The sequence below is a fragment of the Physeter macrocephalus genome, chromosome 7 (genome assembly GCF_002837175.3).
Source record: "Physeter macrocephalus isolate SW-GA chromosome 7, ASM283717v5, whole genome shotgun sequence".
In the NCBI taxonomy this organism is placed as follows: Eukaryota; Metazoa; Chordata; class Mammalia; order Artiodactyla; family Physeteridae; genus Physeter; species Physeter macrocephalus.
In genome coordinates this window covers 14,911,813-14,937,869 of record NC_041220.1, presented here as the reverse complement: position 1 = coordinate 14,937,869, position 26,057 = coordinate 14,911,813, and the positions used below count along the sequence as shown (strand labels likewise).

The following is a 26,057-nucleotide window of genomic DNA, read 5'->3' as shown; positions in this document are numbered from 1 at the left end:
TGAGGCCACCATCACCCTGATATCAAAACCAGACAATGATACTACAAAAAAAGAAAATTACAGACCAATATCACTGATGAATATAGATGCAAAAATCCTCAACAAAATACTAGCAAACAGAATCCAACAACACTTTAAAAGGATCATACACCATGATCAAGTAGGGTTTATCCCATGGATGCAAGGATTCTCCAATATACACAAACCAATCAATGTGATATACCATATTAACAAATTGAAGAATAAAAACCATATGATCATCTCAATAGATGCAGGAAAATCTGTTGACAAAATTCAACACCCATTTATGATAAAAGCTCTCCAGAAAGTGGGCATAGAGGGAACCTGCCTCAACATAACAAAGATCCAGAAAGAGAAATTAAGGAAACAATCCCATTCACCACTGCAATAAAAAGAATAAAATACCTAGGAATAAACCTACCTAAGGAGGTAAAAGACCTGTACTCAGGAAAAGATACTGATGAAAGAAATCCAAGATGGTATAAACAGATGGAGAGATATACCAGGCCACTTTTTAAAACCACTTTTTTTTTTTTTTTTTTTTTTTTGCGGTACGCGGGCCTCTCACTGTTGTGGCCTCTCCCACTGCAGAGCACAGGCTCCGGACGCGCAGGCTCAGCGGCCATGGCTCACGGGCCTAGCTGCTCCGCGGCATGTGGGATCTTCCCGGACCGGGGCACGAACCCGTGTCCCCTGCATCGGCAGGCAGACTCAGAGCCACTGCCCCACCAGGGAAGCCCCTTAAAACCACTTTAATATGAAAAACTAGAAGTCACAGTTTTTTTCCTCCAAATTTAAACTTAAAAAAATAAAACTATATACATGGAGAAGTCAAAAAGGCAAATTCCTAAAAAAGAAGTGTCTCTCAAATAACGCATGCTACTTTTAATGCTTTAAGAATAGTTAAACACAAAAAGAAAGTAAATGGTCAGTAAGGTTACAGAGTGCATCTCCAGGCCAGACTACATGCCAAAATTCACTAACTCATATTAAATTGCCTTTTACTGGATCGAGAACCTTTAAAACTATTCCCTAGATTCCAAGATACAGCAAGCAGGGCTGGCTCTACTTAGAGCAGCTCTAGTCAAAGGCCACCCAAGATATGCCAAAGGCAATATGGCCAGAAAAGCTTGGATAACTGCCAACAGTTATTCTATCCAGGTCTCTGAAACTCGAAACTTCCTTTCTACCACTGCCCCCTCATCCTACCTCCATCCAACAAATACCTAATAATATCATGCACAAACTTTTGAACAGATAGGGAACTGGCAAAAGGATATGTGTTGATGCCTGGACTAAATACCTAAAATCATTTGATATCTACCTCTCACTAAATTTTAGCAACCATTATACCCATAATAACAGAAAAATAGTTTATATTAATATTTATATTGCATGCACTCTTTGCCAGGTATTCCAAGTACTTAAAAAATATGAACTCAATCTTCACAGTAATCTTACAATGTAAGTACACTACTAATTAATCTCATTTTACAAATGAGAAAGGAGAGACCCAGAGGAGCTTTGTAATTTGGTCAAGGTCACACAGCAAGAAAGTGTAAGTACTGGGATTTGAACACACAATGACTGGCTCCAGAGTCCATACTCTTACACACTATGATATCCTGCCTCTCTATCCCTATACTTGTTATATCTCTTCTAAACTATCAACATAAAAACTCAAAATATTTAAATATGGAGAAACACAGTAAAACAAGATATAACCAAAAAAAGAGATGATAAAAGTCTTTATATATTGATGATGGAAGATGATCCAAGATGAACTGTTACATGAAGAATGTTGGTAAAGTGGCTGTTTTTAAGGATACTCATGAAAATGTCCACAGTTTTCTGAGTAGCTGGATTTCAGGTTTGGTGAGGTGTTTTGTTTTGGTTTCAGCTTTTTTTGTCATTGTTTCCTATGCATTTTCAACTAGAATGTGTGTGTGTGTGTGTGTATATATATATATAAAATTTTTATAATCGAAAGTAAACAAAATTTTTTTCCTCTTGAAAATTAGATTGTAATAAATTACTACTTACAAAAAAGATGACAATGACAAAGAACAACCTTTAATTAAAATATAACAATTCTTCACAACAATTCTACAGACTATATTTTTAGGCAGAAAGAAGTGGGAAGAGGTTTGAGTTACCTAAAAAACAAAGTGACACTCTTATCCACCTACACTAAAATGTTCAAAATATTAGAATTACAAATAACATCCAATCAGAAATAACACGTGCTACAAAACTATAGAGGAAACAAGGGGAATGATTCTAGACCATCAGAACTGAAATACGACACTGGCTTCCTCATGCATGTGTAAGCTTTGTATGCACGTTGCACCAGTATATGAAGAATCAAGCTTCAGAGTGTTAATCAGTTAACACTAAATTGTCAAATGCATTCATACGTCATACTCATGAGATATGTAGGCATATTTACAACATTTTTAGTTTAGATATGATGCAAATTTAAGAGTTACTATTTAATAGTTTAAAAGACCTGGGGAAAGAAAAACAAAAAAAAAAAAAACAAACAAACAAACAAAAAAAGACCTGGGAGTATATATATATATTTATATATTATATATAAATATAGTATTTGTGATATATACATGTGTTTGAAGAGAAAACAGAACTGAATTGCCTTAGAGCTACTGAACTGGGAGGTGGTTTGCCAATTCTGATAAACTTTCCACTGTCTTTAAATATAGAGGCTATTCCCTGGTAAATCTGTTCAATTTCATTAAGAAATCATGTTACCATAACTATACCAATCCCTGAAGTTAAATTTTAGTTCCCACAAGTTCAAGTAAAAGTTAGTAATTTTCTGTCTACTCATTCCTGTCTAAATGCTATTACTATTTCTTTGGCACTTCAAGAAAAAAAAAAAATCTTTGTTTTAGAATGTATGTTTGTAACACTTATAAGAAATAGCAAAGGCTTATAAGCTGGTCATTTTCTATTGATCAAATAAAAGTCATATCAATTCGTGTAGTCCTGTAGTGGTAAATATATTTAAACTGTTGTGCAACAGATCTCCAGACTTTTTCCTGTTGTAAAACTGAAACTCTATACCCATTAAGCAACTCCCATCTCCCTCTCCCCCAGCCCCTTTAACCACCATTCTACTTTTCTGCTATCGTTTTTAATTTCTATTTTCCTCTTTAAAGAAAAACTATGACTTTACTGAGGTTAAAATAAAATTAACATCAATGCAAATAATAATCACCATTTCTGGTGAAACTCAAGTCTATTGCATTTGCCAAAATGTGAATTATCAAAACCAGACAAGCACAAGACCTAATTATTTAAACAGCCTGCTAAATCAACTTCCAAATGTTGCTGAGGAAAACACTTGCTTCACAAAGTCACTGAAAAATCAGTCTTAAATTGTTACCAACTCTAGAAAAACAAATTACCTTGATTACATTCGGAGCTTTACCGTTAGATTAGAAAGTAGCTCTCCATTAGAATAATTCTGTCCTTTACACAGCAATCTCCTTTGATGAGAAAATTTCTGTTTATAACACTTTTTGTCCCTGCTTCAGACAAATTCAAAGGGTGGGGCTTCACTGACGGAAAAGGTAATACAACTGATTACGAAATTTTTCACTGGGATAACAGATAATTGTCCAGCAATAATAAAACTTAAAGCTTAAAAAAAGATGAAGGCTAACGGTGATAATAAAATAAACACTTTGGGAAAACTGCCCTTCCCCAAGAAAATATTTAGCTATTTTTATTTTAAATTTCAACAGAACACAGTCTTGTGACTGGAACAGAAGTGAAGACAATTGGACCATGATTACCAGTCCACCTGAGAAGCTAGCTGACTGCAAAAGGTCACTCCTGCCAGGTGTAAACGAAATGTTTTAATGATCAGCCATTGTAATGAGACCAAAGCTTCCCAGGAAATGTTTCTGGAAGCAAAACTTAAAAGGCAAGGTCAAATATTATTTGACAAATCCCTAAATAGACTGAATCATTTTACATACTAATATGCCTTTAATAATCTGCCTGTTACTTTAGTAATTACCCAACAGATACCAAAATTTCTCAATCTCCATTATAAAACTGAAAAATAAGGGTAAAACCAAAATCTTGCAGAAAAAAGACAAAAATAATTTTTTGTTTCACCTTATCTTTCCAACTAAATATTCTTGGAAGGGTGACAGCAATGAAATTCGTGAGCAGTCACCACTCCACAAAAGTTACTATGACTGAACTATATATTAAATCCGACACCACTTCTCATTTCTAGTTACTCTTCCTACATATAAACAACAGTACTAAGGATACAAATACCAATATTTACAACCTTTTAAGCCTCAAATACATTAACAATTAGTAACAATCCTGAATAAAATAACACTGCAGTCACCAGACTTCTCAGACTTCAGAGAAATATTTTCTGTGTACCACACTACTGTTTTCCAAAAACAAACAAACAAAAAACCCCAAAAAACCCCAAACCTATCACTTTGTTGACAAGGTCTTATTTTAAACTAGCGGCAAAATGCCTCTGTCCTATCAACTAAGCTGCTGTAGATTTTAATACAATTAATCTTAGGAAATAACTACCTTCAATGTTCTAAAATCATCTTCTACCACACTCTCCCCCTTAGTCTACTCCAGCCACTCAAGTCTTGCTGTTCCTGAAACTCGCAAAGCAAATGTTCATCTCATGGTCTTTACCCTTAGCCCAAAATACTCCCCCCCCCACCGCCCCGCCCCACTTCATCCAAGTCTCTGTTCAATGTCACCTTATCTATGAGGCCTTATTTGCTCACCTTCTATAAATCAGTAACTCACATTCAACTACCACTCCCTTTCCCCCTACTCCTTTGCTTTGCCCCAAACTATTTATCACCAACTATTTTTATTTATTTATTGTCACTTCTTCACTTCCCTAAAGTGTATGTCTGGGAAGGCAGACTTTGTTTTATTCACACTACTGTATCCCCAGGGCCTAGGACAGTGCCTGGCACATAACAACATTCAATAAATATCTGTGGAGTAAGTATAAATAAGTCAACGAAGGAACAGCAATGATTTATTTATACTGATTTGTACGGCTAAAGTTCAGAGTAGTTAAATTTTATATTTCATAAAATTCATAGGGCTTGCAAATAGTATGACCACATACAGATCTGCTAACTTTGTCTATAGGTGGCTACACTGCCTATAGATGGTCAAGCACCCATCCCAGGTCCAGTTGGCTACGGCCAGAAAAGCAGGAGGGCAAGGTAAGGATCACAGAGACCAAAACACAAAGGCTGATGCACCAAAACTCCTGGAAAGAGACTGGTACAAATGGCAGACACATTGCTACGTCTGCCTAGTCTACATTCCATTTATATATTCTCTCTTATAATCAAATCTATCCTTCACTGGAGGAGAAAATTGTTCCCTAGAGCAACTGTCTCTCACCTAAAGAATCTTCTATAAAAACCTATGAAAAAGAAAACCAGAATTAATTTGGAAGATGACATTATCTAAGAAATGAGGGATCTACAAATATATAGTGTCAAAACTGCTTCAACTAGATATTACTAGTAAATAGTTATTACTATAAGATAACCTCTGTTCTTATTAGGTAAACTTCACTGAGTTCTTACTATGCGCCAGGCACTTTACAGGTGTTTATTTATTCAATGCAACAAACCTATGATGTAAATATTATTTTTCCCCCATTTGACAGTTAAGGACCTGGGGCACAGTCGAGTACTTTGTCCGGATATATATAGCTGGTAAGTTACAGAGCCAGGATTCACAGGCAGACATTGTGCTCCAGAGCTTGCACTGGTAACAACTACACTAAACAGCATGTGGAATATTGTCCACTAAAAATATAATCTTAAAATGGTATATTGGGAGAAAAAAATAAACCTTCCAGGACTGCGGTAAAAAAAAAAATTAATAAAAAATACAATACTACTATATTAGCTTTGGTAATAAAACACAGTCATGGACGTTTGACCATTCATCATGATATAATCACAACTGCCTGCAGTGTTTTTTTTAAGGCTGGAAATTAATTACTATTAGATTACTTTAAATCTTAAGATAAAGTCGTTAAGAAAACTTTATCTAGAGTGACAGCTCTTTTACACTAGTATTATTATTTTGTCAGACTTAATGTAACACAGATATTCCTAAGTTGGCTGTAAAGTGTTATTTTGCAAATATACTCCTAAACTCATAGGAAACTCATTCATTCCCTGAATTTATAAAAAGTTGACCTTAAATATGAAGTACGAAGTTACATCATTTGCTAAAGCATTATGATTTATTATTACAGACCTAGAGCTACATGATACTGACAACACTTTTATCCATTAACAATGTATTTAAGGCATGAAAATCTGAATTTACTGAAGTATCAACTGTCAGCCTTCTCTTATGAGATGTTAATCCCGCTCAAGTGACCTCTCTGAAAGGTTCAGAAATGGAAAACATTACATCTCATAAACTCCCTCCACTGGAAATAAAGGGGCCACAAAACATAACTTTTGGCATTGGGCACATTCACCAACCAACAGGCTAAAATATTCTTTTTAAAAATAGACACTATTAAAATCTTTTCCAGCTCAACATATCTAACCTAGAATAAACACCCGAACACTCACTTTACCTCTGAGGCAGACTCTAGCAAAAGTGTTACCAGCATAATTTGTATACAACTCCTGAAGGTGTATGCAACATTTCCTTATTAAAGTAGAAAAGGTCATAACATCACAAGGAAATGAAAACGGAAGCCATCTGGGAAACAAGCCGCTTCTTACAGTGATAATAAAACTTAAAAGAACACAAAAGAGAAAAACCGTAATCAGTGTGCAAATAACAATGAGAAAATAATAATGCATGTGTTACAACTTATAAATAACTTTTCCAAACAAACATATTAAAATGAGTATCTTACTTCCAAGTCGCCACCTTGGAAGGTTATATGGTTATTCCTTTGCTCTAAATATTTTTGGAATTCTTCCCCTGAAATTTCTATCAAAACCAATTTAAAAACACACCAGCTTGCAGATATGCTGAAATCACAGTAACAGTAACCCACTCTTCCCAGCTCAGCTCTCATCCAGAGGAATCAGAATCCTTCTCAAACCCCCAGCTGTCCCACCATCACCCCCAACGTCATCTCCTCACTCCCTAAGCCTCCTTATCTCTTATTCTGACACTTGGCTTCCCTCCCACACTTGGCTTCCCTCCCGTCCCCCATCTCATTCCACTCACCTCCTTGCTCGCTGCACTCCTGCCACTCCTTTTCTACTCCTTGAACATGCCAAGCTCTTTCTTGTCTCCAGGCCTTTTGATGCCTGCAGTGCTGCTCTCCTTCCTCTTCCCATGACTGGCTTCTTATTCTTAAGTCAATGTTGCTTCCTCAGTCAGAAGGCTAAATTAAGCCTTACCCAACTTAAGGTAAAACCCTTCCCCCATATACCCTTCCCCCAATTATTCCCTAGCACATCACCTTATTAAATTACATTGCTTATTGATCTATACACTTGTGAGTTAACAGCCCCTCTTACTAGAATATAAGGTTCATAACAATAATGACTTTGTTTTGTGTACTTTCAGTGCCTAGACCAGGACTGAGCACACAGTAGGTGCTCCATAATGACACTGAATAAATGGCTCCATGCCCAGATGTAGGAATAGTAAATTCTGTCTACCGCTGCTACTTCTATCTCCTCTATGGATTCTATAGACACTAGTCGAGAAGTTCCCTACCATCCTAACTAGGCTGTATGATCAAAGCACATATTACTGTGGTCTTTGCCCAAGTCTCATTACATATGTCCTCTCCTACTTCCAAGCTGCTTCTTATATTCCATATCATGTTCCATGTACCTTTTTGTCAGAAAACAAGAGAACCACCCTCTCTATCCAAGCCTAATACACAGTAAGAGACTAACAAATATATGTTAACTAACACCTTCTCTTAGGGCTCTGGCATGAGTCATTCAGGAGAAGGGCAGCATCAGAAGACAATACCAAGAGGACGTACTCTGCTGTACCAAGAATTTACCCATCTCTCCTAAAAGATAATACATAATAATAATAAAATCTCCAAGGACTAAGCTTGAACACACCTCACTTACGTGTTTCTTGAATTCCTTCCCATGAAGTCCCTTTATCTTTCATGCAAACAGCACACACCAACACAAACACCTGCCCCTCTCAGGCTCTCCTAACTTCCATATATGTCCAGACAAGCCTGAGTTTGCATGTCTACAAAGCACAGGCCAGTTTTAATTTCCTTTCACTTTTTAAACAAAAGACACACATATTGTAAAAATTTCAAACAGTATAATAGTATACAGAGAAAACAGTAAAAATTCTATCAAGCCCAGTATCCAGGGCAGTTCTAAACCCTGGACTGTCTGGTCACAAAAATCAGTTTCCTTACTTAGTAACTATACTTCTGCATTGGTCTTAATGTATGAAGAGTTAGGTTCACTTCTGGGAGTCACACATAAAGAGACATTTAAAAACTGAACTACTTTTAAAGGCAAATGCTCAGGGGTGTGAAGAGAGGCAACCGTCAAAAAAGAAACACTTGAAGAAATGGCTTCCAACAGAAGATCCACAAGACTTAAAAGGAAATACAACTCGGTCACCTACTGTAAAGGCTGTAACGTGTGCGAGGGCTGTCCTTTGTTGTGCATGACACTAAAGGACAGAAAGAGAACCGCTGGGTCAAATACAGAGAAAACAAACTCGGCCTGACACACAGGAAGACTCGGTACCTAGGGAGGCAGAGGGCTATTTACCTTAAGTAACATCGGGGGCGTTTCCTAGAAACCATCCCCGACTAGGATTAAAAACAAAGAAAACCAAAATGTCTCATCAGTTAATTAGAACTATTAATTATTTTCATTAACAAAACAATTCTAGAAGAAACGACTATAACTGCAGCCCAGCTTCCCATTTGTCCCCATCATCATTACGATCATCAGTCAACAGTTATTGAACATGTATGGGGAATTTTAATATGATCTTGAGTAAATAAGACCCAGAGGTGTAGCGGTTTTTTCCTGGTGAGAGAGGTTCATGATTTAACAAAGTATATGACCTATTTGTATGTACTTAAACTGTACCACCGTGAAACATAATATGAAGACCAAAAATTTGGCCTTAGAAAGACTATATGCAGTTCCTTTTAACGTAAATTTTACCACTTTAGCTTAACAATGAGGAATGAAACAAAACCAACTATACTTGTTATATACTTGGTTAAAAACTGGTTAAATTTACTAAAGATTCCTCCAGAAGTCTTTGGTAAATTTAACATTCATCATTAAATTTTATAGTATTAAAATATTATAAGTAATGTGCCAACTTCAAAGTGTTCTAAAGATACTTTCAGCGTCATAAATAGAACTGAAGCTTGATATCATATATTATTAAAACCGACATTTATTTCCAAACAGGATTTGACCTATGTTGACTGAACCCTGAAAAAAAAGTGAAAAGACCAGTAGTTGGAGAAAAGCAGATCTGTCTCATTATTTAGTCAGTGGCAGTTCCATTGCAATTTAGCCTTAATCTTTGTGATGAAGTGATCTAAATAACAAAAGATCCATAATAAAAATATTTTTTAAAAATAAAAGCTACATATGTTCCCAAACAGTAGTGTACAAAATGGGATTCGATGGTACATGAGAAACATCCATAAGGCATGTGAGAATCCCTAAACATCCTGAATTCAAAGTCTGGGCCTAGAAGGTACATTTAAAAAATCTCACTTACAATGTTAATGATTAGTTTAGAAACTAGTCATAGTTTTAAAAATAATCTCAGTTACTCCCATTTACACAAGTCTTTGATTCTCTCTTTAAGAAACACATATAAACTTGGTTGTCAGTAGTAAAAACTGTCACCTATTCCCAGAAAACAGAGTATACTGGTTAAAAGCATTACAGTATTACTACTCAGTTTGTCTGGTATCAAATCCTAAGCCTAACCAATTACCAGCTGTGTGACTTTGAGCATCTTATTTAACTGCTCTGTCTCTCTGTTTCTTCATCTGCAAATCAGAGGTTCTAAATCATACTTCCTCAGAGGGTCACTATGAGGATTAAATACTCGAACATGTGCAAAATATGTACAGCAGGGCCTAGACAATAACAAGGGCTCAATAAATGTCAGTGTATTTTCATTATTATTATTTAATATAGGAAAGAAAGGAGACCCAAGTGAGCTGGAGCCGTCAAACATTTCAAAGAGCACCTAGTATATGAACGTGCCCTGGTGGATGGGTAGGGCTAAAGGTCCTGTGCGTGAAGAACAGAGAGACCAAGGACTTCAGGGTTCAAAACAGGCGTTTTGGACTGTGAACTCAGATCTGTCAAGTGGGTCTGATGGGATTAACATATTAAATGCAGGATTTTAGAATTCCTGCCTCGGCAAGGTGCCATCCTGAAGATGAGGAAACAGCCTAGAAGGGAACAAGCCATTAATGAAGTTTGGAAACACCTCTGTCTGCTAAGCTATCAAAGTGTCACTCTGAGAATTAGATACGAACTAGAATCTTCCAGAATGAATAAAGGTACATATAAACAGAAATGCCTAGCATAAAAAGATCAAAAGAACCATTCGTAGACTATTTGGAAGTCAGTAGCATGGAGATACTTGAAGAGAATGTCCAAAGTCATGAAAATTACATGTATAACAATGCTTGTATTTATTTACAAACTTCTTTCTCCAGAACATCCCTAAGGGTTGCTTGTTAAGGAACAAAGCATTTGCTTTCTAAAGGATATTTGTCCTCCAGTATCTTTTCTCAAGAAGAAAACACTTTCAGAACATATCTACAATCTCGTCTGGCTAGCATTATACAACCGTACTAAATTTTTAAGTTTTACCATCTCTAAAAGTTAATATCTCAGAAATCATTTGAGAAATACTGGTCTAATACTGTAACTGGATTCTCAATGGAACCAAATCGCAACACTCAAGCCCCTGATGGAATCAACGGTAAATGGGATTCGGTTGTTAATGTCATTAAAAAAAAAACCACTTCCTCTTTTGGTAAATCAAAATTTACCCAAGATAATTATAATGAAGAACAGTGGTCATCGTTAAATCACTTTTTGAATCCTAGGAAAAAGTGTTTAACAAGTCACAGAATTCAAATAACAAATGGTGCAACTTCTTATCTAGTTCCAAACACTTCTCATCATATTAAAAATTTTACAGCATAGTAAAGGGAAATTCCTCCTTCCCTCAACTTTAAGCACATAAAATACAAACATCCCTGGCATTCTGACTCTTCTTGTCACCGAGGTTACCAACACTTACACTCTCTGCTGCTTACACCCAGGTAAAATGAAGAAATATATCGTGCCACACGTTAGTATGCCTTCACAATGCCTGACCCACTATGCTATGAAACACTGGAAACCGTTGTGACTTGTTATGCTCCACTGGCTAATAACAGTTGATATGAAAACAGTGAGGTTCCTAAGGGTGAATTTTACTATGTCCAAGGACCAGGCCAAATACCTCATTATGGTCAGTCTCTTTGTCACATCCATAAGGGGAGCTAGAGAAGAGTAGGATTTGAAATTCCACAATATATCAGGCTGCTGGAGAAACTCCAAAGGCAACAACCTGAAATCTATTAAATGCGATTTGCTTAATTTTTCAGAAGGTCTATGACAGGGCACTATGCCAAAAACTATTCCACAAAAAACAAAAAAATCTTTCACCATGTAATTGGAAGTAATATGTTAACAGAGAGGAAATCCGTTTGGAAAGAGGAAACAAATGATAGAGGGTAATTATTAACCAAAGCTCTAAATGAAAAAATTCAAATAAACAGCATCCCCCCAGAAGTTAAAAAATCATTTAAAGAAGGTCAGCACATCTTTATTTTGTATAGTCTCATGCAAAATGAAAAAAAAAAAAGAGCCACTTAAAAACATACAGAATCCTCTGTAGAATACCTCTGATTAAGCCCTGTAAAAAAGGAGAAAGATGCCAATAGGCCCATCTGATTGGAAAAGATGAAAGTCCGTCCAAACGTGTGCTAGCACAGGTATGAGGAAACTAGCATTCTCACTGTGGGTAGGAGTGTCTCTATAGAGATATTTGGCAATTATCAATCAAAATTACAATTGCATACAACCCTATGACTCAGCAATTCCATTTCTAGGAATCTATCTCACAGGTATGCTCATATATATATGCCATATATAGATAGATATAGTTATTGATGCAAAAATTACACTACAGTGTTATTAAAAGAAAAAGATTAGAAACAACCTAACAACCTAATTGTCCATCAATAGGAAATGGTTAAATAAATTATGATAAATCCAAATACAATGCAGCTGTACAAAAAGAATGAGGATATATTTACTGATTTGGGGTTAAGTGAAAAAAGCAAAATGCCCCCAAAAAAGCAGATTTTTAAGGATACTATGTGTGTTGGAAAGGGGGATGATGAGGATATATATGTATTTTCACACATCTGTATAGATTATCCCTGAGAGTATACACAAGAAACTGCTAACACCGGTTGCTTCCAGGCAGAGGAAATGAATGATGGGACAACAGGAGGCTCTTTCCTCTAAACACTATTGAGTCATTTGGCTTTCAACGCATATGAATATCTTACCTAACGAAAAGCATAAATTAACCAAACTTTAAAAGGGGAAAAAGGGTGAAGGGTAAAGATTTCTTGAGTACCAAACCTGACCCAGTAAATAACTGTTCCCATTGTGACCTTTTTAAAACTGCCTCTTTCTTTTTCTCTTTCAATCTAACTTGTTCTTTCCCTCCCACCAAGTCCCCAGTTCATTTTACTCTCCTCCATTTAGGCTGGACAGGGACATTTGCTGCAACTGCTTAGCCCTGCCAGGTGGACTAAATGCCCATGAGGTTGATGAACTTTGTTCCAGTAATTATCACACAAAATGGGCAACAAACTCAGCTGTAAAAGAAATCTGAGTATTTACAGAAGGATAGATAACTCCACTTATGCAACAAGAAAGAAATGATAATAATAAGGTGACAGAAGATGGGGAAGTGAAGATTTGAGAGCTTCCATTTTAATACTATAAAAAATTCTTCCAAGCCTGACTTTAAACATTCATTCAACACTGTCTGCTCTGTCCATACCTAAATATTTTATTACCTTTAAAAAAAAGAGTATCTATGCTATAAAAGTGATTTTCCCACTCTGTAATTAAAAAAACAAACCTGAATTCCCAGCAGGGCTGTACAGTGGCTCTGCACCCAGAATACCTAAATTAGGGGTCACCATGGTCACTGCTCATTACTTTCTTAAACTAATGTTTTCTTTTCATTCCCAATATTATGTCACTTATTTGCAAATTCATACATATATTAACATTTCACATGTGAGGATCTTGTTTTGTCAAGTTTTATATCGTATACTCAATATTTCTACATTTCAAAAATTCAAACAAAGGCCTAGAGTCTCACCTCCTAAAGCTGAAACATAATTATCTCTTATAAGACGCCAAAGAGGGGCTTCCCTGGTGGCGCAGTGGTTAAGAAACCGCCTGCCAATGCAGGGGACACGGGTTCGAGCGCTGGTCCAGGAAGATCCCACATCCCGCGGAGCAACTAAGCCCGTGTGCCACAACTACTGAGCCTGCGTTCTAGAGCCTGCGAGCCACAACTACTGAGCCCGAGTGCCACAACTACTGAGTCTGCACACCTAGAGCCCGTGCTCCGCAACAAGAGAAGCCACCGCAATGAGAAGCCTGTGCACCGCAAGGAAGAGTAGCTCCCGCTGGCCGCAACTGGAGAAAAGCCGCGCGCAGCAACGAAAACCCAATGCAGCCAAAAATAAAATAAATTAATTTAAAAAAATAATAATAAGATGCCAAAGAAACAACCCCTATTTATCTGGAGCAATGTTTGCTCCTAGATTAACTAACTCATATCGGATTTCTCCTCCATGCAGTTGTAACTGGGGGAAAAGGCCATGACCAGTCTTGCAGTGCATGGGAACCTGGGTAAGAACTACTGCAAACAGGATATTTCAGACAAAGACTAACTGTATATTCAGATTAACTATATATTCACACTGCAGCCTAACCAACAACCATCATAAAGACAAGCTCTTTGCATTGAAAGTTCTCAAAAATGACTGAAAACAAGTCTATAGGCTTTGGTTATTCTGAGTTTAAGTAAGCAAATATTAGACCTAACTCATGAGTAGGTGAATAGCTTGTACGAAAATCTCCCTTACTTAGGTCTAAAGTGCTATTCTTACTTCACCCAATCTCTACAATATTGTTTCTTCCATCAGATACAAAAATCCTGCATACCAGTAAAATTCCTTTTAACCAATAACTTTCGAAAATGCCCAATATTCATTAAAAACTAAAAAAAAAAAAAAAAAAATCCAAATCTCCCTTACTTAGGTCTAAAGTGCTATTCTTACTTCACCCAATCTCTACAATATTGTTTCTTCCATCAGATACAAAAATCCTGCATACCAGTAAAATTCCTTTTAACCAATAACTTTCGAAAATGCCCAATATTCATTAAAAACTAAAAAAAAAAAAAAAAAAAAATCCTTTTTTTCCTCAAACTATTAACTTACAATAAAACATACTGATAAAGATTTTCATTTCTTTACAAATAACAAACCAGAAAAACACCTTCAGAATTATCTTGAGATACTTGACCCTCGGGACCACAAATGACAGAAAACTGCCACGTGGGAAGACAGGTCTCTGAGCCCCCCACAAAAGGTGATTAATATTTTAAAAGCAGAGGGTGAACATACATGTGAAATGTACATTATGCAGTTAAACAAGCTAAATTATCAACTTTCTCACTTGGCATAATAACAGGGTAGTTGGAAGGGAATGTAAAAGAAAATACTCAACAGCTTAAAATTAACAATGGGCCCATTTATTCAGGGGACGATGGTTCTCCCATTTCAGCTAGAGGACTGAAAGTCTCTTTCTGCCCGCCTCCAGGAGGGAAACTCTGCAGCTGGCGTGTCTGGAGAATCACTCAGCTCTATATTCACAGCTTCACTCAGACTCAAGCAATGGCAAGAAAAGCCTTCGTCTTCACTTTGAACTGAAAACCAACACAGAGAAATACTGACTTGAGGTGTTCAGATTTCATTCTTCAAGGACCAGTTCAATTAATTTCTCCCGTAGGAAGCCAACCCTCTACCCCTAAACAGGTATGAGAGGTCTGTGCCCACTGAAACTGAGAAACACTTATCTGAATCTCTGTCATTCCACCAAATATTGTCTTGTGACAGGTCTTATGACATTGTCTAGTACTGTATTTATTTTTCTCCCCAAGCTTTGTACTCCCCAGTGCTTTGTCTCTTCTTCAATGGCTTCTAGGAAGTATCCTTTTAATTACTGAATAAATGAATTCACAGCAAAGTGTTTTCACGGCTCTTTCTCTGTTCTATGTAATACTCCTAAACAGGACTCCATACTCCAGGAAATGGTACATTTCTTCTGCTTTTCAAATCCAACTAAAATCTTGTCTGACCTGGTAACAAATGATCCTCCCCTAACTGTTGAGAATCAAAATTTCTATTATTTGGGTATTAAAATGTCTGACCTCTTTTTATCTGCTTAAGAAACACCATAGATGTGTTTATAGAGAATTGGGAGATCACCTTCAGGAAATCCAAATATTGACAGCTAAGGGAAAAATTCTAATCTCATACATCAGAAAATAACACAAGCAGAGCAGAGCATTTCAATTTGAGGATGCTGTACTTAAAATGCTATTCACAAATACACTACCTTTCTTGTAATTCCATCATGAGGGTCAGCAACTTGCCAAAATATGGCCTTGAATTGTGCAACAAGTCTCCTACTTCTTCTTATAAAATATATTGGCAAAGACCAACAAACCCACACTGCTACAATAAAACCCATTCCCACATACCATGGCTTCAAGGCAATTCCATAAACACAGGGTCATAAAAAGACAGCCTGCAAACTCCAGTAGCCAACACGCCACTTTGAGGATAGGAAATTGAAGCAATGACATGGGATCAGGCGATTACAGCAATTTGAGGATCTTTTCAAAAGGTTTGCAACAATCACCAATCTTATCTTAGAAACCCACCTACTAAAAAAGTATGCAAAACTCGTACAAAAGAGACGGGGAACAAAATCTGAGAGTAATGTTAAAATTTTACAGTTTGTATGCTCTACGAAGCAAGTCACAATCCATATATTCCTATGCTGGTAACCAAATCTCAAGAAAACAGAATGTTCAAGTCCCAGACAACGGCTTATTTATCTCAAATACATTTGATATCACAGAGTTCCAATATTATAAGGGAACGTAAAGAGCCCTTTGGAGTTCAGCATAATAATACATGACCAGAGGAAATACTGTATACTTTTGAACTATATATAGATGCAGGTTCCTAGCTAAGCACAAACCTGTAAGTTTTTTTTTCTTTATCAATTCCAACACACTGTAAGTAAAAAAATATATAACTGCTATGTTCCCTAAAATTATAGGGGATTTGATGTTTCAAGTCTCTAATTTTTTTCTTTTTAATTTAGTATTATTGTTAAAGGTAACAACTGAGAGAATACCATGCCAGACCTTGTTAAGAATTCCACATACATTATTAAAATAAGAGAATCACTAAATTACATGTTTTAAGGCATGCTTTCAGGTTTTAATTGCTTCTTGATACTATTAATTAAATAATCTGGTGACCACTGAAATATATCCCAATAATTTTACATAATTAAGGCAGAATAAATATAACCAGAGAATTAAGATGAGGTATAACATTAATATCTTACTATCACAATATAGATTAGTTATTAGGCACCCATCTTTATTAGGCAATGTTTCTGGGCCTGTTTAAACTGAACCACACAAGGGGTTAAAAATAACTACAATGAAAGGCCAACAGCCTGGCTGCACAGTTGCACCAACATTGCCTCTCCCCGGCCTCCCCTCCTCGCCAATCCAGAATGAACTGCATGCCCCACTGCACAAGGCCCAAAAAGGTCACAGGAGATGGCAGAGACTTTTGTAAGAGAACAGAAATAACTCAGCAGCTTTGTTACCGTAGTCTCTTTTAATCAGTGTGTTCAAAATCCTTTAATTAACACTCTGTCTACACAAGGAAAGCATTTCTTCTGTGCCAGGAGAGGGCACATATGTATGTACACAGTGTTCTGTTGTGTCAGCATCACAACATGCAGCTCAGATTGTCTGCCAGGAAACTGAAGCACAGAAAACTTTTTTAAAGGTATGGTACCACAACATTTACATGCTCCATTTGCACTTCTACGATCAAACAACAAAGTGTGTTTCATGAGGTGTTAATTTGTTTCTGCACTTTTTTTTCAGCAAAAAATGGACGCATTTAAACCATAATTTTCTTTAGTCCATTATCATAAACTAGGATATTCAAAATTAATGTAAAATAATATAAACAGAATGTGAAAACAGACAATAGTCAAATATTCTTCCTTTCTTCATGATAGCTCTTCAGTAAGAGGCAAAAAGATACTGCCCCCCTCAAACAGGAATAAATCACAAGACACATTTTCACACAGATGCTTTACATTTAAAATTTCATCCAACCAGGCAAAGTCTTAAAACTTTCAGGCTGGATTACATACATGTGTTTCCTTGTAAAATCTGAGTAACTGGAATCAAGATGGAATTTGATAAAGATAACTATTTTAAAAAATCCATAGCCAAGAAACAAGGAAAACTTCATTAGTAAACTGGGATTTGAAGTATTTTAATAGAGATGCGTAATTGTTACAAACTTATTTTTAATCTTGCAAAATCGAGTTGGATATACATACTGTAAGAAGCAGTGTGTATATATATATATATATATAAAAATATCTGTACATATATAATTAAATAATAAGTACATATATAATTAAACCAAAAGATAACTCTCTAAATATCTAACTAGAGAAGCAATCTACCTAAATTTATGATAAAGCTTATTGGGTTGGAAGCAGAGCGTTAACTGCTTGAAAGCCAGTTCTTCCACACCAGCCATGGGAGCTCACAGCTCAGTTCTTTACAATGAGAATAAAACCACTACTTCACAGGTTGGTGTGAGAATTAACTGAGATGAGGTAAAGAACTTGGCAAAAACCCAAAAGTTTGCTGGTAATGCTCTTGGGGGAATAGACTTTTTAATGTATTACACAAAAGTGCAAACTGGCATAACCTATCAAAATTATACATATATAATTATGTATATATGATATCCACTGAAGCATTACTTGTAATAGCAATACTGGCAACAGTATAAATGCCCTTCAATAGGGGATTGCGTAAATAAATTTTACTTCCCTACAAAAGAATTCTATACATCTGTTACTAAAAAAAAAAAGAAAAAGAAAAAACTCTAGTAACAGGGAAAGCTCTCGAAGGTAAATTGTTGAGAAAAAAAGCAATGTGTGGAACAGTGTGTATTAAGATGCTACCATGTAAGTAAAAGGGGAATAGATATTCATATTTATTTGAATATACAAAAAACCCTCTGAAATGTTATATAAGTAATTAATAGCAATAATTACCTACTGGAGATGAAAGTGAAACAATGCCTGATACCCAGTCAAACCTCAATAAATGAAAGCTATAATTACTCCCTTCATCAGTGTCATTATCATCATGAAAACATATCATTAAAATATATACACAGAATACATTCAAGCTAAATCCATAATGAGGTAAACAGCCAAATCTTAAGCATTCAAAGGCTGACTATCTAGTTGGCCATCCAAACCCTTCATTTTCTCTTCATAGGTAAGTAGCTTTTGGCCATTTTACTGTAGACTAACCCCTCACGAGAGAGCGAGCTGAGGAAATAACACCAAAAACAGTCATTTTATTCAATATTGATCAACAGTTTCTAATAAACAGCTTTTGGAGCTGAAAGGGACCATGAAAATCCCACAGTGCAAACTTCTATTACATATGAAGAAATTAAGGTCCAGAGAACTCCCCAAATTAGCGACAGTTCAAAGATTTGGAGTCTGTCCCCGCAGTTAAATGCTTTCAATTTTATTATTAAGATGGGGGAAAATAAGCTTAATTGAACTCAATTATCCTTGCTAAATTCCCTCCCCAGCCCATCCTTTACTATAGATAACTAAGTTTGCTGAGATCATATTCCATAAGCAATTCTATTAAGTAGAGCGCAGGTCATCCAGAGAATTCAACAACTCGGCTGTGATGTTTCTAGGACTATGCATTGAATGAACATCTGTGATAAAATCTGTAAAGTTTGCTTACGCTAGAGATTGTCAGAGGCATGTTGAAATCCTTGCCACCTTGTAGCCGGAAACCCCAAGGAGCTGGGCCAACCAAGGACACACTGTAGTTGCTCATGGTTATAATGGCTCAAAGTCCAATGCCCCAAAATGAAAGAAACTGTGAAAGAAAATTAGATGGTTAACAAAAATGTTTATTTTTAAACCTATTACATATTTCAACTAAATGATCTTCAGTATTTTGTTTTGGGGGGAAGAGGGGATGCGCAAAATAAGTCATATTAAGTTCTCATTTCAGTCTAAGAAAAGGAATCTGTGAGCTAATACATAATCTCTAAACTCATGCCAATTTCCATAGTCTAAAAATTCCATATCAGAGTATATTTCTAGACATTTGATCAGTTTTACAACTTGCTACACTACAATTTGTGGCTTCTTGCATACAAACTTTAATTCAAAGCACTTTACAACACTTCAGTGTATACAAAAAAAGAACGAAACTTTATTTCAGGTTTAATTCAAAATGATTTTCCCTGTCCTTCTGCCTGCAGTTAGCAAGAAGAGTCCTTCAATTTCACTTACTTAAATTCTAAGTTATCCTAACACATGAAAAGAACTACAAATTGGTAGACTCTCATTCAAGCTTTCCAAACTCTAAATTCTTTAAAACGAGAAGTTGTTTTTTAATGCATAAAACTATTCTCTCCAATTATAAACTACAACTTGTATTTCCTCTTCTGGGGACATGTTATTTTCCACGCAAAGAAATTATTTACATTTCCTTCGGACAGGCAATGATGGGCAATACTCTAGCACAATGATATTTCAATCAGAACCTGCTTTTTGTTTTATATACACACCTCATCAGGCAAAGTGGAGTGAGCATTTACCACACAGTGTATAAGTCTGACTAAACATGGTAGGAATAAAAGGTGAATCTTAATGTATGAAAGAATTAGAGCTTTAGAAAAGAACCAGCGCTTCAGCGCTTTCTTTCTTCTGTGTTTTGCTGGAAGTGAGCTCATAATGACTCGCATGGTAGTACTTTTATATAACAAAAAAAAACTAAAGAAAAAAAAGCGTGACTCGGAGTTTGGTGTTGGTTGTTATGGTGGTTATGTGTGAGTGGGAGAAACTGGGAGGAATGGAGGTCTTCTAAAATGTAATACTAAGACACCTATTATTTCCTTCTTTAAAAATAATAATATAACATGTGTAATAATTTTAAAACCACATTTTTTTTTAAAAAGCTGTTTCAGACACACTTCCTTGGAAAATCTGTGCTATTCAGCCAAATCATCACCTATTATCTGTCTTTAAATATTATTCCATTTTTTTAACCCATTGAAAATTTCTATTCCATCACACCAAATTAATAGTGGCAGATGTAGATATGTGAATCACTGGGTATATTGCAGATTCCATCTTCTCATATGGGGAAAATGAGGCAAAATTTTCAAATAAGTCCAGTTCTTAAAGAAAAATCACTGAAAATCTGCCCTGCATCTGCCCAGAAACAAAATGGGCTTTTCCACTGGCATAGCAGTTCACTGAACTACTAGCCAATAATACATTACGTCAATACTGATGCAACAAACACTAAAAAGATGAAAAGGCCAAACCAGAGGTCAAGCTATTTGATATATGTGAAAAACAAATAGTAAGGAGGTAATAAGGAGCCACACAGTCTAATTGCTTTCTCACTGTAATAAAAGAGTTTCAGAGAACTTGTATAGAAAGACTGGATAATGGCACACAATATAAATCAAAAGTGTGTAAAGCCAACAGATATTTCACAGGCAGCCTACCGCCCCCCCCGCTTCTTTTTTAATCTTTAACTTTTTGTCAAGAGAAGAATGTGAACCTTAGGTTCCACTTCCTCTGATCCCAATGTTCCCTACAAGAAAATGTGTTTAATTCATATATCAACCTATGTACCTGCAGCTTCCCTTTACTTGCGAGTTCCCTTCCTGATTTCTCCCATTTGTTATTAAAATCTCTAGCATTGGCAAGGTCACAGCCACACTACAGAACCAGCGTCAGTTCATTTCTGGTGTTGTTTCCCTTCCAGTACTCTCCCTTTGCTAGCTTCACGTGCCTTAAAATATTCTGAAACCGAAGCAACTGTTAATACTATTGGCCTTTTCCAGGTCTGGTAATATTAGTACCCAAACTCTTCCTAAAATACCAAGCAGGCAGGAAATATTGACCAGCGTTTCTGCTTTCAAGCACGTAGAAAATGTTGGCACTTCTGTACCGTGCTGGATTGTCTTTTAGGGGAAAGTCCAAACAATGTCTTCGCTCTAGTACTTAGGCAGGAAGCCTGACATTTCCCACACTCTATCCCAGCTTCTTCGGTGGGTGGGAGAAGGGAAAGAACTCGTGATGAATTTCTCCGAGAAGGGTCTGAAATTAAAGCTGTACCTTGAGATTCTCTTCTTCCCCAGATTGAGCGACTGTTGAGGTAGAGTGGAAGAACTAAAGCCACTGGCACCGGGTGAAAGTAGCCGACGAGACAGTTTTCCAGCAGAGAGGTTCACGCCTAGCCCTGTTTGCCAAATAAGGTTCCCGAGCCGGCTGCTCCCGAGGCAGGCGGCTTCCAACGTCCCCGTGGTCAGGAAGGCAGACTTGGGAGAGGATCTGGCGATCACAGCGGAGACCTACCCTGCCCAGCGCAGCCACGAATTTTCTTTCCAAGGACTGCCCTGTCCATACGCCCTTCCTTTTTCCACTTACTGTCAAATGAACGGGACCACAGTCTTTAAAAAAGCCCCACCAAGTACGCGAGCACTAATAAATCTGGCGTTCAAGACAGATTTGTTTTTTAAACAAGCTTTATTTCTGGATGCATGGAAGTTGTCCCCTAACAGGTTACACAATCCTAAATATTCGGGGGAAAATAAATGCTTCTCAGTAGCGTGAGAGCAAATAAAAAATCAGCACGCCGTTCCCGTTTAGACCCGCTTCCTCCCCACACCCCCAGGAGACTCGCGCAGGACACGAGTGTCCCCGGGACGCCTAGGTGCGTGCCCGGCGACGCCGCCGCTCTCGTCCCAGCCCGCCCGGGCTCCAGTGCCCGTCCTCTGGCCTGGGGCCCGCTCCCGCGCCGCCCTCTCCCGGGCGCTCCTCTTCCCACGCCGCTCTCCCACCTCCGCTGATCGGCGTCCGGCAAACACCTGAGCAGCCACCCGGCGCGAGGCGCGCCCCCTCCTCTCCACTAGCTGGGCTTCCCTCCACGCGCTCTGCGTACGGCAGGCAACCCCTTCTTTCCCTCCTCCCTATCGGGGATCAGAGACGCTCATCGCCGGCGGGCGGCCACTCACCTCGGGTCCGGCGCAGCGATGCCTCCGCCTCAGACGAGCGCTGACAAGTGACTCGTGGTGTGTACGCCGTCCCCACGGCCCCCGGGAACTTCCGCCTCCTGGCTCCCCACCCCCACAGGCCCCGCCCCCGAGCCAAGGCACGCCCCCTCCGCCCCGGCCACGCCCCCGGGCCGAGCAGGGCTGGGAGGTGCCGGGAGAAGGGTGCTGCGAAGCCTACCGAGCGGGCTTGCTGCGGCAACCTGAAGCCGCTGCGGTAAACAATTGCACTACAGACTTTCGGTGGCAGTAGTCTTAGGGGGTTTTGAGCAGTACCTGGCAAAAGTCCGCTCCCCCTGCCTGTTTTATAGTGGATGCATTTCTCTCCAAAGAAACTTTGAATTGGCGAGCAGTTGCTTTGGCTAAAATAGGAGAGGGCTTTGGATAAATCCCTATCTATGCAAGTTCAGCAGCCACTGCCTGGTTTTTTGGGTGAGCTTTATGTGCCCTGAGAAGTGAAGACTCTTAAAGTTTACTTGTCAGGAAAGTGAAAATCAGTAACTTTAATATCTAGAAGTTAAATCCTCTTATCAAACCAGAAGACCGTGATAAACAGGAGCGGCCAAAAGTGGTTCAACCATATATAGCCTCAGCTTATTTTCCTAAATCCAGATCAATAGTTCACTTCGCAGTTTCTGTAAAGTTGCTTGATTTAGCCCAAGGAATTTATTCATGAGCAAATTAGAATAATGTTCAGTGAACATACAGAAAGTAACTTGTAGTCTTCTTTCAAACAGTGATTTGGCTCATAAAATGTGAAAAGGACAATTCTTAACCAAGGGACGTGTAAAGCAAGGCTCATGGGGTCCGTGAGTCCCCTAGAAATGCAAACAAAATTCTAGAGAAGACCCAAAACGATGCTCTGTCCAAACGGGTAGCCACTAGTCACGTGTGGCTACTGAGCATTTGAAATGTGTCTACTGCGGCTGAGGCACTGAATTTTTTGTTTTATGTAAGTTTAATTTAAAGTTAAAAACTGAAGTAGGATAACATGCTTCCATTAAACACAAACTTTATTGTTTGGGAGGCACTACATTTCACTTTACCACTGAAAATGTAGTGCCCAAATTGAGCTATAATTGAAGTAGATTTTGAAGACTTATTATGAAAAATATAATGTAAAATGTCATTAATAATTTTATATTGATTACATGTTGAAATGATAAAATTTTTTATGTTTGGTTAAACATATAATTAAAATTAATTTACCTGTTCTTTAATGTGGGTAAGGAGACATTATATTTTATTTTATTTGCAGTAACCATTGCTGTCTTTCTTTTTTGAAATTTTGAATTTCATTTTATTGATTTTTTTATACAGCAGGCTCTTATTAGTTATCCATTTTATACATATTAGTGTATATATCTCAATCCCAATCTCCCAATTCATCACACGACCACCCCCCGACACCCACCACTTTCCCCCCTTGGTGTCCGTATGTTTGTTCTCTACATCTGTGTCTCAATTTCTCCCTTGCAAACCGGTTCATCTGTACCATTTTTCTAGGTTCCACATATATGCGTTAATATACGATATTTGCTTTTCTCTGACTTACTTCACTCTGTATGACAGTCTCTAGATCCATCCACGTCTCAACAAATGACTCAATTTTGTTCCTTTTTATGGCTGAGTAATATTCCATTGTATATATGTACCATATCTTCTTTATCCAGTCGTCTGTCGATGGGCATTTAGGTTGCTTCCATGACCTGGCTATTGTAAATAGTGCTGCAATGAACATTGGGGTGGGTGCATGTGTCTTTTTGAATTATAGTTTTCTCTTGGTATATGCCCAGTAGTGGGATTGCTGGATCATATGGTAATTCTATTTTTAATTTTTAAGGAACCTCCATACTTTGATTGTTTGTGAATATTTTCTCCCATTCTGAGGGTTGTTTTTTCGTCTTGTTTATGGTTTCCTTTGCTGTGCAAAAGCTTTTAAGTTTCATTAGGTCCCATTTGCTTATTTTTGTTTTTATTTCCATTACTCTAGGAGTTGGATCAAAAAACGTCTTGCTGTGATTTATGTCAAAGAGGGTTCTTCCTATGTTTTCCTCAAAAAGTTTTATAGTGTCCGGTCTTACATTTAGGTCTCGAATCCATTTTGAGTCTATTTTTGTGTATGGTGTTAGGGAGTGTTCTAATTTCATTCTTTTACATGTAGCTGTCCAGTTTTCCCAGCACCACTTATTGAAGAGACTGTCTTTTCTCCATTGTATATCCCTGCCTCCTTTGTCATAGATTAGTTGACCGTAGGTGCGTGGGTTTATCTCTGGGATTTCTATCTTGTTCCATTGATCTGTGTTTCTGTTTTTGTGCCAGTACCATATTGTCTTGATTACTGTAGCTTTGTAGTGTAGTCTGAAGCCAGGGAGTCTGATTCCTCCAACTCCGTTTTTTTTTCCTCAAGACCACTTTGGCTATTCAGGGTCCTTTGTGTCTCCACACAAATTTTAAGATTTTTTTTGTTCTAGTTCTGTAAAAAATGCCATTGGTAATTTGATAGGGATTGCATTGAATCTGTAGATTGCTTTGGGTAGTATAATCATTTTCACAATATTGATTCTTCCAATCCAAGAACATGGTACATCTCACCATCTGTTGGTATCATCTTTAATTTCTTTCATCAGTGTCTTATAGTTTTCTGCATACAGGTCTTTTTTCTCCCTAGGTAGGTTTATTCCTAGGTATTTTATTCTTTTTTGTTGCATTGCTACATGGGAATGTTTCCTTAATTTCTCTTTCAGATTTTTCATCATTAATATATAGGAATGCAAGAGATTTCTGTGGCATTAATTTTTTTTCCTGCAACATTACCAAGTTCATTGATTTGCTCTAGTAGTTTTCTGGTGGCAATTTAGGATTCTCTATGTATAGTATCGTGTCACCTGCAAACAGTGACAGTTTTACTTCTTTCCCAATTTGTATTCCTTTTATTTCTTTTTCTTCTCTGATTGCCATGGCTAGGACTTCCTAGACTATGTTGAATAATAGTGGTGAGAGTGGACATCATTGTCTTTTTCCTGATCTTAGAGGAAATGCTTTCTGTTTTTCACCATTGAGAATGATGTTTGCTGTGGGTTTGCCAAATATGACCTTTATTATGTTGAGGTACGTTCCCTCTATGCCCACTTTCTGGAGGGTTTTTATCATAAATGTGTGTTGAATTTTCTCAACAGCTTTTTCTGCATCTACTGAGATGATCATATGGTTGTTCTTCAATTTGTTAATATGGTGTATCACATTGATTGATTTGTGTATATTGAAGAAGACTTGCATCCCTGGGATAAATCCCACTTGATCATGGTGTATGATCCTTTTAATGTGTTGCTGGATTCTGTTTGCTAGTATTTTGTTGAGGATTTTTGTGTCTATGTTCATCAGTGATACTGGTCTATAATTTTCTTTTTTTGTG

At 37.4% G+C, this 26,057-nt stretch overlaps 1 protein-coding gene across 5 annotated transcripts in view; it reads right to left on the bottom strand.

Moving 5' to 3' along the window:
* The window catches only part of PDLIM5 (PDZ and LIM domain 5), a 220,685-nt gene extending 197,972 nt beyond the window's left edge, over positions 1-22,713 (bottom strand). For 2 of the 5 annotated variants that reach the window (XM_055085835.1, XM_055085833.1), the window contains exons 1-2: positions 22,607-22,713; positions 19,306-19,443 (exon numbers count right to left, since the gene is read on the bottom strand). In XM_055085835.1, coding sequence (XP_054941810.1) covers positions 19,306-19,401 — 96 coding nt within the window. In that variant the 5' untranslated portion in view covers positions 19,402-19,443; positions 22,607-22,713. Of the gene's footprint in view, positions 1-19,305; positions 19,444-21,707; positions 22,019-22,606 lie in introns of all 5 variants that reach the window. The other 3 variants (XM_028491640.2, XM_028491641.2, XM_055085834.1) reach the window with 2 other exon arrangements.
* Between the last annotated feature and the right edge of the window lie 3,344 nt (positions 22,714-26,057).